The following is a 17,374-nucleotide window of genomic DNA, read 5'->3' as shown; positions in this document are numbered from 1 at the left end:
TAAAATTCTAGACAATATAGTTTTGTAACATGTCCTAAATTTTTAGCTAATTTAGATGTTTGGTACTTTGGTGTTTTAGGAAGGATATGTAAACGACAGATAACACCAAAAAATATGAAGAAATTATTTCCAAACCGTGTTAAGTCTGCAAACCACCATGTTTCTCATTTTCAAGAACGCTGGTTAACAATAAGCACGTATTGTCTTATTTCGTAAACAAAGACCACACACAATTGTTCTCTAGCGCTCGCTTTATAATCGTTCACCCAACTGAAAGTATAATCCCAGCCCATTGCTCCATTGTACGTGTAAAGTAGACACATATGTTGTTTGTATTTAACCAGAGAAGATATGATTTAATCAGTTGAGCTGTTTTCAATGAGTGTTATCTTGGTTTAATAGCTTTTAATGGGGTTTAAGTCCTGCAAAGGTCGAGTTGAATTCTACTGTAGACATGACTGCATCATGAGTCACTTATCACTGGTAAAGTCCCTATTACCGGATATAAGTCGCTTAGTAACGGTACTAACATATGTCCGACTGTGTGAACACGACTTTAGAACCCTGTATACCAATTAACCGAAACTTAAGTCTACAATATCTAGCATTTACCACTGACATTTGCTGATCCTGGTACGTTGTAGCGTCTTTAGGTTCCAACATCTGTTTTCAGATTTTACCTGCTCGAAGCGTCGGATTTATTTAACGACCTTCCATATTTTAAGTTAATCTTACGTAAAACAATGCTGTTACACACATTAATTATTAAACACGAACTTCATTGTGTTGTGTCTCCATATATCCCACATTCCGTGGTTTTGAATGATTGATTCGTTGTCAAAAAAGTAATGCAAAATATTATGGGAGATTGAAATTAAAAATACAAGGTATGAAATAACGTTCTATACGCGACACGTTTTAAACTTGTAAGTGCAAGTAAATTATGATTAATCAAGAATAAGTCGTCTGGTTAAATGACTGTGCATCTGAGGGGCAAAAATAGGGACATGCAAGCAATTTTGGCAGGTCGAAAGGGGGACGAGAGATTTGTGACAGTCAAGAGTGGGCAAGGTACCGGTATTCTGGCACACATTCATGGGATACCTATTAAATACAACGCTCTTATATAAACTTCTGGTTACATACCACTAATAGGCCTGGGCGATACATGGAGATACGACGAGTAACTATTTCTTTGCATGGCATCTGAAAAGACTGCATTAAAATAGCTGAAATTGACAGTCCCTAACGAAATCTATACTTATGCTTGTTTACGTCTTATAATGGTCTTGGAAAGTAACGAGTGTAAGTTTAGAAATGATAAGGAATCAACTAGTCTATATTTAAGTATGCACGTATATGCTGTCGAATTACGCGAACAAATTGAAGCAATTGTGAGTTCAACTGGAATACCCTCCGTCTGCTTAGTGCCAGAAGTGGTTAAGTGTAATAGCTGCCATATGTAACTGCCATGTGTTAGATGAGTACACATACTGTGTGTAAATTGCCAAATGTTCACAGGACAGCTATTTACACTTGATGAGTGTGTAAATGGCCCTGGTAAATGGACAAATGTTCACAGAAGGCAGCTATTTGCACTTAACCTACTTCTGGCACTAAACAGTCGTCATATCGAATACAGGTACTAATATCTTTTGAGGGACTTTGCAGTTTTCTAAGGAAGAAACTAATAATAATAACAATAAAATCTGTTCCCTATTTCGGACATCGATTAACCATTTTTTTTTGTAGTATCATGTGGAATCATTAAGCTACGTATTTAGTCTAAAATGGTTAGGCATGCGCCCTACATCAGGCGGTCATTATATATTATAATATATTGATTAAAATAGAATAGCTATGAATAAATTATCATATTCAGTCGGTTGTTACCAAAAGATTCCCCATTATTTCCCGTTGATTTCGTTGAAACGTTTCCTGTGGGAGAAAGAATAAGGTTTATCCGTTTTTATTTACGTGAGCAAAAAATAAACATGATGTATAACTTGTGATATCAGGCAAATTGGTTAAGAACCACTTATTTTATCTCATATGATGAATATTTAAGTTTGAATTAAATGCCTATCCAGGGATCCCAGTGAAGTTGTAAAAAAATAAATTTGTTTATACATTGCCTAAAAGCGAAAGATAAGTCATTAGAATTAGGTATTTTTGAAATGAACAAATTTGCCAAAACACGTCAAAAACAACAATATCGACAAAGTTCAAACCCCATTCAAATACATGTGATAATAACTTTAATCTTGAATTTTGATGATCATTACGATCATCCCCGTAGCGAGGGGGCAGGGCTCTCAAACAACCTGGGCCAAAAATTGGGGTCAACAATTAACAATTTCAGTTTTACAAGTTTGGCGCGCCATCCTTGCCCCGGGCGCCACAACCCATAGCTACGTCACTGCATGTCGACCAGATGAGCAAATCACTGAATATGCTTTTAATTTTACGATAGGCTTACGACCATTATTGATGAGATTCATCAGGATCGTTCAAAAGTCAATTAATTAAATGAGATTCTGGTCACAGATCCATAAGAAATGAAGTACTCACTCGAAATATTTCAGTTCCAACCAGGAACCTTGTTCACTCTACAATGACTGTAAGTGATGTTTCTAGATATCGGCAGTCCTTGGTGGCTGTGATGACGTCGCCACTTTTATAGATCAAAAGGCAGACAAGACCACATGCTGCTCAAAAGAGGCGATTTGGATCAGGAGCAGGGGCAAAAATACTATGAACAAGGACGAGGGGCATACAAATTGGACAGAATCTATGACCAGATCATCTCAAAACGGCAACCTACAAAAGTGGCGACGTCATCACAGCCACCAAGGACTGCCGACATCTAGAAACACCACTTACAGTCATTGCAGAGTGAACAAGGTTCCTGATTGGAACTGAACTATTTCGAGTGAGTACTTCATTTCTTTTGGATCTGTTACCAGAATCTCATTTAATTAATAGGCTTACGACCAGTTGATTGTATAGGTCCAGATTGAAATTGATTATACATACCTCATCTACCGAAGAACCTATTCATCTGCAATAACAAAAGTAATACAAACGCATATAAACATCTAAAAAAAAGCAATTACCCTCCCTTGAATAATGGCCATTAGGCCAAAAAATAAAATAAAAGGTGTGTTTGCCCCTTCAGCTCAGAATTTATTTGGGTCGGTAGGTTGATCTTTTTTTTTAAGATCGCAAAGTATTCCATGGTATATTTATGAATATCATCAATCGTCAAGGTAGATCAAATAGTTGACTAAATTATGATACTATTCAACTGGACTTGCTATTTATTGATGGCTACGGTATCACGTCATATCCATGACGCATCATCAGCCCAACTGGTCTTGAATTGGCTCTGTATTCTTGACCTGTGACGTCACGATGGTAGATGTGACGTCACACGGGAGTCGTCGAGGGATCTTCCTGATAGTCGGCTCGTAACTCTTGTTCGTGTATGAAGGAAAACTTTACAAACAAAATCATGGATGTGCGATGGGATCCCCCGTTTCCCCAATTGTCGCAAACCTTTACATGGAACGTTTTGAACAAGCTGCACTAGACTCTTACAGTGGTATTCCACCGTCACATTGGTTCCGTAATGTCGATGACATTCTCGTTAAGATCAAAAAGAGCGAACTAGACCCGTTTCTTTATCACACCAACTCAGTTGACAGTAACATCAAGTTCACCCAAGAGGGTGCGGACGAGAATCAGTTACCCTTTTAGGATTGTTTGGTCAAAATCCAGGCAGACGGTACACTTTCAACATCAGTATACAGAAAAGCCACACATACGGACCAATATTTACTGTTTGATTCTCATCATCCACTTATCCACAAACTCGGTGTGATCAAAACGCTCTTTCACCGCGCGAATACCATCCAGTCGACGGAAGAAGCCAAAGCTGGTGAACGCGAACATCTGAAATCAGCCCTAGGTACTTGCGGTTACCAGGACTGGACGTTCCAAAAAGCTTTGAAACCGCGAAAGGACCAGACACCGTCCAGACAAGCTTCCACCACCTCTACGAGCACTCGTAAGTTCGGTATTACCATCCCTTATGTCTCGGATGTTTCTGAGAAGCTAAAGAGGATCTTCGGACAGCACCAGAACCCTGTCTCATTAAAACCCTGTAACTCTCTGAGACAGAAGTTAGTCCATCCCAAGGACAAGATTCCTCAACGCAAACAAAGCAACATTGTTTATGCGATTAGCTGCCAGGATTCGGACTGTGCGGACTACTACATAGGAGAGACAAAACACTACCTCTCCATAAGCATATGTACCAACATCGTCGCCCCAGTTCAACAAGGCTTAACGACTCTGTGGTATACACGCACCTTATGAAGCGGCCACACACAACTTTGAGGATAAGGACGTTATTGTGCTCGACAAAGAACAGGTGGTACGAAAGAGGGGTGAAAGAAGCAATATATGTTCGCAGGGAGGAACCAACTTTGAATCGCGGAGGGGGACTACGCCACATCTTGTCCAAGAGTTACGAACCGACTATCAGGAAGATCCCTCGACGACTCCCGTGTGGCGTCACATCTACCATCGTGACGTCACAGATCAAGAATACAGAGCTAATTCAAGACCAGTCGGCCTGATGATGCGTCATGGATATCACATGATACCGTAGCCTTCAATAAATAGTAAGTCCAGTTGAATAGAATTATAATTTAGTCAACTATTCCATGGTATCTACAGTCAACTATTCCATGGTATCTACAGCTTGCTATGGACCATGTATCTACAGCCTGCTATGGACCATTTGGTCATATGAGAAAAGCTTTTATATTATATTTATTTGTCAAAATTTTGATGTGCAATAATTATATACATGTATGTACCAGTACTAGTGATGAAGTCTAATAAATAATAAAATAAATAAATAAATAAATAAATATACAGTTATTAATTCTAGCTAATTTGCAGACACAGGCTGTAATTGTGTAAGACTTTCAGCAAACAGTTCTTGGTCTTGGTCAGTAACACCGAGGCATTTTTAACAGAATGTACATGAACTAAAATGTAGGTCTACAGCATTCATTGACATCTATAGATGAATATAATTGGGTCTACACCTGTCAAGATCTACATTTCACCAATATTTAGTGCTGAAAACCCCACCAAAATGTTAATAAAGCTAGATTTCCAATTTGAAAAAAAAAAAAGCGACAGTGATTTTTTGGGTCGGTCGAGAAAGGGCAATCAAACGTTTTTTGAGGCCTTATTCAAAAACGGGCTATTGTATTACATATCTCTAAAATGCATTGGAAGCAAAATTTATTTCTGCGCATTTGGACACCTCATTTGATACGATACCTCAAAAAACAATAAAACGCCGGTCAATTTAATGTAGTGAGGTCCAGATTTGAAAGTTGCACACTTACAACAACAATATTGGGCTTACTGTATAATATGGAGAGTACGATAAAGGCGTTTGCTACGTCACGCTATATGCAATAAAGCTATACATCAAGCGCATCGACTCTTATCACATTTCGTATAATGCTATCCAACAGCCTCTGTACGATTTTGGCTAAACATGGTACTAGCATGCTTGCAATTTTGATGGGATACGTTCGGGGATACGTTATCTAAATAATTGCAACAAATTTGGCCTGCCTGTCAAAAATAATACAGATATCACAGAGTCCAGGCAAAGTCCTCTATGGTACGATATTGGTCTCTTATTTTCTTTAAATGTCATGTAATGAATTATAGGTTAATAAAACACTTGTTGGGAGTGAATTGTACAAACTAATGCATGCGTACTTATTGATATTATAAGAGCTGAAGAGCATAGTCAGTTATTAGACTTCTCAAGCTTCAATCCATGTGAAGAACTGAACATTAATAGATCTCGAATAGCTTCATATGTTTGCCGGTTGTTTTAATTGTAAGGTCAACCCGTAACTTCACGTTATTATCCAATCATCAATTTTTACTCTTTTGAACGTGACTTACTTCCTGATCCTACCATCTTGATTTCACAGGCCGCTGCATTGAAAGAGTGTGTTTATGAATAATGGGCATAACGTAATTTGTCGTCAAAGCCGAGCAAAAGACAATTTTTATCGGTATTGTAATCAGGTTCTGTATTTAGCCAATCTAAGAATATAAAAAAAAGGAAAAGTCATTAAAAAAAACCAAAAAACAAATTAACATTGTCATTAGAAACAATAGTGCTTATTCTTCTGGCTAAATTGAAAGGATCATTTGTTTTGATATGTCTTGGATGACGACATGATATGAAGTCTAGGTATTGGTGTGTATCGGTAACTTTATAGAAAATATCTGTTTCTAAATAGTTATCTGAGTTGATCTGAACGGTGATATCAAGGAGAGGAATATTGAAATTACTGGAATCTGTTTTGAATTTAATAGAATTGTGAAGATTGTTTAAGATTGAGACAAAATATCAATATTGCCCATGTCGTTATTCCAAATGATGGAACAGTCATCCAAGTATCTAAACCAGTTGTTCATTATAAACAATTAAGAGGAATTGCTATGGATCCTTGTTGTTTCCTCTGACGTCGTTGGCTGTGGTACCCTGGATGTCGTTGATGGTGCATGGGGAAGGGGAGTTAAAATAACGCGCGACAGGAAAACCTTCAAAATTGCATTTGATTAAACGCAAGTGTTCAGTGAAGCGGTCAGCGAGTCTTCTGCACGTTTCCCCGACATAGGGATGTTACAACGGGTGCAGATGTCTGGTGGAAACTGTACTCTGTGTCAGATTTTTTCAGCAACATATCCTCAGTCTCCCAAGTCATTGAAGAGTGCAGTTGGACAAACGGTCGTGAATACTTCTCTTGAGATGGCTTGTAGACGGATGAAATTTTATTTCAATAATTTGCCATAAAATTGTATTAGATCGCAAATTATTTGGTACCAGAAGGACATTCCTCATATTCAGAATGCAATTTGATATGTCTGATGTGCTCTCTTGTCTCACAATAAATACTGTGCAAATGTTGCTATCCGATTTCTTAACGAGATTTAACAACCAAATATAGACAAAAGAGAAGATATCAACCTGGAAGGAAGTCAAGATTATTTTTTAACATAAGAAAGGAGATAAAAATGATATCAAAACTAGTGACCATCAGACTTTGAACCTATATGCTACATTAATTCCGAGAAAGCCTTTGAGCATGTTGAATCGGTGGAACATAGTGACTTCCCAGCAAACATAAAACGTTTTAGGCCCTACTTAACTTGATAAAAATAACTCACCCCAAAATCCTTGGTTGTCATCAGGCGAGTTCCAATAGTTGGATGAGTTTATACATGTCCATTGTCCTTCCACTACTTTATCATCACATCGTAACCAAAACCCTTCATGAGCTGCCTTTTCAGCATCGGTGAGTTGGGCCGCAACGAACTTTGCTTCGTCTTGACTTTCAACCAACACCTGCAATAATAATTGCAATCCTTAAAATATGGCTTACACTTTGAGCCAAAATGGATTCATTCCCAAAAGTATACCATAGAATTTTCAATTGATCGTCTGCTTTTCATCCCAGCTACATACACTTTAAGTACATATCATTATAAATACCAATATTTTAACTTTCCAATACTTTCAATTAATGGAACAAAAACTTTCAAACTCATACTGGAGATTTTAAGAAAACTGGTTTTTGCTTCAACTACATAAATGAAGTAAACTCACCGTCTTAGCGTCAGAATTCCTCGCCCTACATGTATGCTCAGCAAGAGTCAGTGACTGATGTGCTCCTTGAAAGGCATAACATTTATTGCCCCATTTTTCAAAGTAATTTGGACACGAAAATTGAGCTACCAAAGAAACAAAAGTTATAAAAAAAATCATGAGTAAATTTACTTTAGTTGCAGTTTACTCTGTCATTGAACATAATTCTTTCAACTGGCGATAAAACAAGCTCGACAGAATCTCGGTAGGTGCGGGTTGAACACGTTGAAGGGCCTATATTGTAGTCAAGTTTGCAATTTTTTGTTATCGTCATGATAGTGTAATTAATAAAGACAAAATTGAGATAGTTAATATGGATATATATATGTGACGTGTCATGTCAAAAGGAGACACTTTTAGGCAGGATCGTAAATGGAGAAATAGCCAAAAATCTGCCCGGGGTGATTTTTTCACAATTTGGGTTTGTTGCGAATTTGTGATGTTATTAATGTGATAAATATTGTATGATAGTTTCAGACCGGAATATAACTGGCATTTTGCATTTATTGAGACATTTTTCTATGTAATTCCTACTCTCAACATTGGCAATAATATAAAGGCCGATATCTCAATTTCCAATTTTATAATTCCATAACTTACGAACTCAATATCTTCGCTTAGGAATGCCCGATTTCATTGGGGAAAACGGCGTTGTGGAGCAAAATATCTCTATATTTAAGATATGTAAAAACCTCAAAATTGATAACCTGCCCAAAAGTGTTTCCTTTTGACATGACACGTCACATATTAGGATGAAACTCAACACAAGGATGTATAATAGTGATCTTGGTGTGTAGTTGGGCCTAATTTTACATATAAACTTACTATTATAAAAGGCTAGTGGATTAATGAGCCTAAATATTTTTTTTCAGTTTCTAAGTCACACTTCTTGGTTGTCATAGGTTTGTATATTTCCCTTAAATTTATTTATTTGTTGGACATACACTTGTAAATTAGCGGCACACGCCTAACCGTCGCGACGGTGGTTACAATAAAAAGAAATAATCCCTCTTTTCCTTCTTTCCTAATTAATTACTACAGGGCGCTTTGGATTTGGAATTTTCTTTTGGTACATTAGTGGAACCAATGTTTTTTGGCATCCTCATACCGGAAATGATAAATATGCGCCTGGTTCCATTTTTTCTATGCCCCTTATTATAATAGTTTGCACGAGGGGTCGAAGGTCATAGTGGGGCTAAAAAAATCGTATTGTAATGTATCTTATAATGTTCCTCTCATCTCAGGGAATAAAAAACTCAATTGTCATATTTGTCTACGGTGCTTAATTTAGAAGTTTTAAGGTCTGATAGGTCAAATGTCAAATATTAATAATGTCAAATTACACTGCCTTATATTGGAAACTTCAAACATATAATTAGTTCATAATTTGGGTGCAATTTTTATTGTCTTGCCCCCCTTCAGAGTAAATGCAGCCAAACTCCAATAGAAATATGTAGATGCATAATCTTTGACCCATGATTTCAACCGATTCTGAGGTTATGCATTTCTCAAACATTTGGAGACATGTTGCGATTAAATCGGTGCATTTTGAAAATTTGGCTTATGTGCATGAGATATTTGACATTCGCCCTAGTTTCTCTTTAACACCTGCACTAATATAAGCATTCTAGTGCAGAATGACAGTTGACATTTTGTTATATTCCTGACAATCAGAGGAACAATTTCAGGTATATTACAACATGGTAGAACAAAATAGAAATAGAAAAAAAATGGAACAAATTCTAGTTTAGCCCCTGGATGACCTTTGACCTTGGATGACCTCAATTATATTTGTTTACGTTTTCCCCTCATATGAAGGATTCCACCCACCAAGTTTAAGCCTGATCGGACAAAGTTTGAAATTTGAACCCTGAGTAATGACCTTAGACCTCGGTTAACCTCGATTGCATTTCGCACATTGTATTCCTATCCTATCGAGGATTCCACCCACCAAGTTTGAGCCCGGTCGGACGAAGTTTAAAATTTTGACTTTTGACCTCGGATGACCTTTAAAATATGCTTTTCCCGTTAACAATCCATATCCGAAATATCAGATCGATGCGTCTTAGCGTGGCGAAACGCATAGCCGGACAGATAGATACACAGACAGCCCCCACACACTTCGCTCATTATTTTAGAAGTGTAGATATATTCTAATAATTGTTTACAAACATGCACTGCCAAAAGAAATCAACAGAACAAAAACTGTTAACTTTGTAGTCGATTTTAAACGGCTGTTTAAGAATTAAACACGTGACAGCAATTCTATATATTTAATTCTATATATTTAAGTTTTAAACATAACATTAGTCATTGGTGTTTTTAAGGTTCGCGATGTTGCCTCAACATGAGATGATTCTGCTGACGACGACAGATTAGATTTAAACGTAAAATAGACTGTCTGATTCCTCCCAATTTATAATGTTGTTTTGATTTGTGGCACGAGTGGTGGATTTGGTTTGTTTTGATTCGGATTCTTTTCTGGTGGATCTAGTCAATATCTTGATGCTAAGTCTTTCCGCTTTATTTTTGTTTTCGTTCTTGCGTGTTCCAAAAGTCTATAGTTTTTGTCACAGTTGTGACATGGGAAACGGTTAAGACAACCGGCTGTATTGTCAATATAAGTTTTATCCAGGGTAGACAAGCAACTTTCTCACACTAAGATGCGTTCGTACTGTAGTCTGTAGATTGCGATGGATACGTTGAACTCTCTCCTTCACCCCTGGATGTAGTAGATATTCGTCTTGTATTTGCTTTTCTTTAATTCACGCAGGGCCGGATTTACCATTGGGCCAGATGGACCCGGGCCCAGGGCCTCCAAATTACCATGTACATCTTTCTTTTGATGTACAGCTTTCATATTCTGGGCAATAAATGGGGTAAAATTTTGCGTGCACAGGCCCTCTATATAGCAAAATTCAGCTCATTTTGGGGTGAAAAAGTATGAAGTTTAATTTTTTCGCGCGCGGAAATGTCCCAATAAAATCGGAATAAAATACGCTTGTCTCCCTCTAATTCTAAATTATAATGCTTCCTCGTCCACGCACTGCGATTGATGTTATAGTATTAATACGTTAACCAACACTTGTTCAAAGTGCACATGGTGAATTTGGCGCCTCCAAATTATGTCCTGGCCCAGGGGCTCCCCAAAAGGTAAATACGATCCTGAATACGCGGATGTTCTACTTTTACTTTTTTGACTGCCCACTCGAGAAACCAGTACTGCTGTAACGTTTTCCTGAAATTTTCCTCATTTTTTCTATCTTCCTTCATTCACTGTACAAATAAACTACTCTCCCTACTCGTAAAGATCAAGCGCATCGAGTCGTATCGCGCATTGTACAGAGAATGTTATCCAACAGCCGCTGTACTATTTTGGCTAAACATCATACAATCATGCAATTTTGATGGGATACTTAGCTAAATAATTGTAACAAATTTGGCCTACCTGTTCAAATATAGTTATACAATATTGGTCTCTAATTTTCCTTATAGGATCTGGAATGAGCGTTTCGACATTATTTTTTGTGGGACATGAGGGCACATCAGACATATCGAATTACATTCTGAATACGACGAATGCGCCTCGTTTCTGATATCAAATAATTTTCATTTTTTGAAATTCACGATATAATACAAATTTTATGACAAATTATTAAAATTTGATATTTTTCATATTTTGATATATAAGAGTCCTCGAAATAAATTTTATAAATCTAATGATATATTCTTAAAGTGTATGTAGTTGGGAGGAAAAGCCGACGATCAATTGAAAATTTTGACCTTTTATATTGAAGATATGGATTTTTGTGTGTTTTTGGGGAAAAAATCCATATCTTCAATACGAAAGGTCAAAATTTTCAATTGATCGTCGGCTTTTCATCCCACCTACATACACTTCAAGTATAAATCATTAGATTTATAAAGTTTACTTCGAGTACTATTAAATATCAAAAATATCAATTTTTAATCATAAAATGTGTATTACATTGCGAATTTCAAAAAATCAAAATTATTTGACATCAGAAGGACATTCTTCGTATGCAGAATGCAATTTGATATGTCTGATGTGCTCTAATTTCCACAATAAATACTGTCAAACGTTCATACCCATCCCTTAAATGTCGTGCAATTAATTATAGGTTAATAAATACGTATCACTTGTTGGGAGTGAAATTGTACCAAACATTGCAAGGGTACTGAGCCCAGCAGTGGAGGTGGAGTTCATTAGACGCATTGACCGTCATTGTTGCTATTTTTATAACAAAATTGTTACTATGAATGTTGGAAAATGCGAGCAGATATAAATTCGTTAACTAGGGTTGTTGAGACATTTGAAAGTAAGAAGCATAAGTTTGTATATGATGCGCTTCTCTACAGGCAACCAATGAAGGGATTGAAGAATTGGAGTTATGTGTTTGCGCTTCATGGGAGATCATGGAGATATTTTCATCGATGATGACGCCGAGATTTTGGCTTGATTTACAGTCTCTAAAACAGTAGCACTCGTACATGTCGTAGCAGCATTATGTGAGTAGCGGGAAGATACGTGGACAGACCCCATTTGCTGTCATTCAGGGAGAGCTTGTCTAGATCTTTTAATTTCTTAGATGCATTTCCCAAGTTTACTTCTATAATGGAGGAATATTATAAATGTTAATCATATATATAACCGAGTCATCAGCATAATACATCCTGCTGACTGGTAACGCATAACAATGTCTTCAACTGGGGCTGCGTACAAAGTGAAGATTTACGGATCTGCAACAGATCCTTGAAGGATACCCCTAAGCAAATCGTGTGCTACTGATCTGGAGTCACCAATTTTGACAACTTGATGCGGCAACGCATGCAGGAGTCAAACCACATAAGACGCTACCTGTCACACTGTATCCGGTCTTAAGCCGCTGAGAGAGAATTCTGTGGCCGATAGTGTCGCATCCTCCCGATCGCCGGCACACAAAAGAAGGTCATTTAAGTCCCGGGTCAGCGCTGTTTCACAGCTGTTGATGTTTTCGATAAACACATTGAAACTTAGGTTACAGTCTATTTTCAGCAAAGTAAGTTTGGAGTTGCACCATAGGGGCTTTTTCTGTCACTTTAGACAAAAATTTCAGCTTGGACACACTGTGGCAGCTTTGAAATGATTGTGGATCAAGTGTACTCGTTTTGATAAGAGGATGACTTCAGCCATTTTGAAAATTGAAGGGCAGGAGTCAGAGCACAGCGAGTAGTTTACATGAGTTATTGAGAAGCTGATCTAAGCATTGCTTAACCACCCATGATAGAATCGGGTCCATAGGACACGATTTGGAGGCATACTATTGACCAACTTGTGTACTTTATCCTCAGACAAAGGGTAAAACTCACTAAAAGAGCAAGATGTTTCTAATTATTCCTTGTCCAAAGAGCATAAATCTGGACTGTGTCTTACTGTCTGCTTAAGTTATCTTGAAGCTTTTGGACTTTCTCATCAAAGAAAGTGGCAAAGTAGTCGTAAGCTATAAAGGCATTAGCAGATTCATGGGTTATTTAAAGTTTGCAAATTGGGACCCCACCCCAAAGGGGGATGTTTTTTTTTGGTATGTGGGGGGTGATAAACTTAACAGTAATTCGGTAAGCATTCAGGCTTAAAGATCGTGAATGTGTCAGACGATCGTAATGATTCAACCCGAGACATTTTAACCATACCAAAGTTCAATTAATATTTGATACAAATGTTTTGGATTCGAGATTTTTAAAACCAGATTTTTCAGAAATACATCCCCAAGCCTTGATTTTCACAATGTATTTTAGATCATTAAAATTACAATGATGTAAAAATCCGAATTTTCAAAACTATTGAGGGCGACCTTAGCAAACGTTAGAATTTTCAGACGATGGTGGTCTACCTTCTTTTAATGCGGCAACAGCCAATATCGTAAGCAAAAACAGACAATCTGACGGCAACACTGCCTGGACGTTGGACTCAATTTTATTTTCCACGTTTTGGCTATATTTGCCCCATTACGAAAGTAAACAATTTTGGATTAAAAATGAATAAGAAATAAATTGCCGATATTGAGTCTCGAACTCGGGAATTCTGATTCAAATGCGAGAGTTTCAACCACTACACCAGGTTGCATGGTTTCATTGTGACCCAAGTGAAGATTGACGTAAAAATCAACCAGTATTTTGTTATGTGAAAAATAATATTACGCTAGTTTTGGAAGGATTTGGAACCATATTTAAAATGCACAGCAGGATAGACGACGAAAATCCAGTATTTAAAAATTAAACGTTATTCTTTTCCTTTGAATCTAGATATGTGCCTTACTTGACCGTAAATATAATATTGTAAAATTAATGAGTTTAAGGACAAAGTCCGGGCGGAACATAACTCACAAGTGCTCTTGAAAGACCTGGTATTAAACCTAACCTAACAAATGCCATGAATATGAGTAACTAGAAGGAGAAAGAACGGAGCAATATCTCATCATGATTTTGTCGCTGGCTGTACTGTCTACATCGTTACAGTAGCAAAAACAAATGGCCAAGACATTTGAACATACTGGCCGTTGAACATGATGGTTTCCTCCGCCCTAAAGCTGGCATGTTCAGCAACTGAGCTAGGGAGGCAGAGGGCGCTCATTCCCTTACTCTGGTAAAATACCAGCCCGCACCTGGGAGCACCCAATGGGAAATCCAGCCCCAGAAAGAGCATGTTAAATACTGATTCTTTGCAACGGGGTTGCATGTGTTGGCAAAGGTAGTCTATTAGGTATAATTCAGCATTTAGTTGAACCGTCCAATGTTCCAACTTACTTGAGCACTCGCCAGTGTAATCCACCTGAATATCAGCTTGCCCTTCACAAGCAGCTTGTTTAAGAGAACACTCATTGCTATAAGTCTGTCCATCTGTGCCGCACACTGGGAGATAGATCTCCAAGCAAACTGTCGGACATTCTGCTTTAAAAAACGATACAATACCAAGTGTTATTAAGTCTTACTTCTCAATGTTTTCATGCACTTCAAAACAATGGCAAAAATAATAAAAGAAATTAACATTATAAAATTTATTAATCCAACTTCTTGATGCAACGAACTCTTATAAATATTTCCTACTGAGTGTCAATTTCTTCCAGTAAGGCGACGAAAAAAGAAAACCATGCTCTACGGGCCCGACAGACCCAGATTTCGAACAAATTGGGAAAAACATTTTCCTGTACGAATAAAGTCAGACCGACCAACCCTTCTTGAAAAGTCCGTCCGCCTGTAGAACAGGATTTTATTTTCGTCGCCTAATTGCAATTGTTTTTAAGTGTAACAATACTTTTTTTGTGCCTTGTGTATTTAGTGATATGTTAGTTTAAGTAGTTCATATGGGACTGGTCACATCCAGAGAGACCTTTGTCTCATTCAAAGTTCCTTTTAATTTCATTTTGATAACCTAATAATATGATATATTATGCCTGAGGAATATGCTGTATTACAACATCGTCAACAAGAGTATCTTCTTCATATGATATTAGCAAGTCCAGCGTATGACCACATGTGATATAAGGTGAAGTTGAATCGAATTCTGGGAATAAAACTTGCAACCTACATGCGACAGTTGCCTCCGGTAACTCCAAGCTTCACCAGGCATCTGATTGGTCACGTGATGTAAGAAACGGGGAAGAATTTGTAAAGCATGGTCCCCAGGCGTTTGACAGTTGAAAACAGAGTCCCCCTTTTTGTTTATGGCTGGCAGCTCCACTCTCTTAAATGGCTTCCTGACACCCGCTCGAACCACTTTCTTCATTGTCGAGAATCAATCCCTCATCTGGCTTAAAGTATTCCGATGTTTTGCTGTGATTAAAACTGCAGAATTCTGGGCTTCACTTGAGCTGGGTCTACGATATTGGTTTTACCCTAGCTCTGAGGTACTGTTTCAGTCTCTCCTACGTGGGCTTCACCACAGTCAATAGCCGCACAAGTTATGCCATAAACCAAATTACTCTGTTTGTCCCTTCGGGGGGCTAACCTCAACATGGACTAACTTCCCCCTGATGATGTTTATGGGTTTGTAAGAAGTTGCGATCCCAAAGGACTTCAGAGTATTCTTGATCCTTTCTGATAAGCCAGATATGCAGGGTATTGGTGTTGGAAAAAATCTCTTAAAAGCATAGTGAATCCAGCACCTCTTGGCGACAAAATAAGTTTCTGGTGCAAATGTGCGCGAAACATTTTGCTATTTTGAAGCTAAACTGATGAAATATGGTGCAAAAGTGGATTAAATGCGAGTAAAGCGCGCGAAAATGTGCACTTTTGGGGCTGAAATGGGCAATATATGAGGTTAATTTGGTCAGAAACCCATATGCAGGTGTCCCAACATGGGGGGATGATTGACCGTCCCCATCCCCAGGATCTACGCCTATGGGTCCACCTCGTTGATGAATTTGTAAAATAGAGGCAGCTTCATTCCTATCAATGAGAACAAACGCATCCACAGTTTGGGAGGGTTTCCAGCATATTTATCTATCACATTCTGCTCAAAATTCTCCATATAGATCTATACAACAATATAGAGACAGCTGAATCCATGACACAACCATATTGTTGAATGAAGAATTTGTTGTTATATGAGAAATACGTGGTCTACATATACAGCCTGTATCAAAAAAAAATTGTGCAAGTAAAAAGCGCACTCTTTGGCAATTAGAAAATACTGTTGTGACATGACGCTTACATCAACGTCAAGGGCAGAGCATTAGCTCTCGAATGCCGTTTGTTCTGGTCAATTTGCTTGTTCCAATATCGAGATATAGTTATTTAACAACGAAAGGGTAGAGTCACAATTGTGCCACTTTTACTAGGATGTACATGTAAATCAATGATAGCATCAAGTTTATCAAGAGTTTCGTGCAATCAAACAATGCAAAGATTACACAACAATACAAAATTGCTTTTTGATTGTTTTTACTGTTTTATCATGATACATGTATAATGATTCTATTTCCACTTCAAACAGGTTAAAAGATAAATAGATATTTCACATTCTAAACTGTAGAGTTAAATACATGTACATGTTATCATGGTAAATACTGTTCTCATTGTCCAGGGGTTACTCAAGACATGTTAAAAAGACAAACAAAATATTGCACACTCTGTTGTGAAATTAAAGTCATGTCAATGAAATATTGCACACCATAAATAATTATACGTTTGAAATTTTACCACTAAGATTTATAATCCATTTGGTCTTTAACATTATTGTTCGTGTACATAGGTCACTCAGAGGCCAATTCTTCTGCGTGTCACCTGTAGCAATGTATCTTGCTGCCCTCGTCTTCAATACAATTATACTGAGCAATTGTTACATAATCATTTCTAATCCTACAATTGATTGTTCTTTTATTAACTGTACTGTACACAGGTATTTGGACATTCTATTCAATTTTTCTAAAAGTGCGGCACAAAAGGTTTTTATAAATTTGTGTTCAGTGAAGCGAATCTCTGTATTGCCGAAACCAAAAAGAATGAAACAAACGGTATTTAAAAAAGCTAGGCTGCTCCCTTGACGTTGATATGAGCATCATGTCACAACAGTATTTTGTAATTGCCAAAGATGGCGCTTTCCACTTGCAATTTTTT

At 37.5% G+C, this 17,374-nt stretch overlaps 1 protein-coding gene across 4 annotated transcripts in view; it reads right to left on the bottom strand.

The window, feature by feature from the left end:
* Positions 1–486: 486 nt before the first annotated feature.
* The window catches only part of LOC140160833 (zonadhesin-like), a 55,196-nt gene continuing 38,308 nt past the window's right edge, over positions 487–17,374 (bottom strand). For 2 of the 4 annotated variants that reach the window (XM_072184145.1, XM_072184147.1), the window contains 6 exons: positions 14,564–14,707; positions 7,721–7,845; positions 7,282–7,459; positions 6,007–6,150; positions 3,037–3,061; positions 487–1,938 (listed from right to left, as the gene is read on the bottom strand). In XM_072184145.1, the coding sequence (XP_072040246.1) occupies positions 6,059–6,150; positions 7,282–7,459; positions 7,721–7,845; positions 14,564–14,707 (539 nt within the window). In that variant the 3' untranslated portion in view covers positions 487–1,938; positions 3,037–3,061; positions 6,007–6,058. The remainder of the gene's footprint in view (positions 1,939–3,036; positions 3,062–6,006; positions 6,151–7,281; positions 7,460–7,720; positions 7,846–14,563; positions 14,708–17,374) is intronic. The other 2 variants (XM_072184146.1, XM_072184148.1) reach the window with 1 other exon arrangement.

Source organism: Amphiura filiformis, chromosome 9, assembly GCF_039555335.1.
Source record: "Amphiura filiformis chromosome 9, Afil_fr2py, whole genome shotgun sequence".
Lineage (NCBI taxonomy): Eukaryota > Metazoa > Echinodermata > Ophiuroidea > Amphilepidida > Amphiuridae > Amphiura > Amphiura filiformis.
The sequence above is the reverse complement of the archived record's forward strand: the minus strand, read 5'-3'. Positions and strand labels throughout refer to the sequence as shown.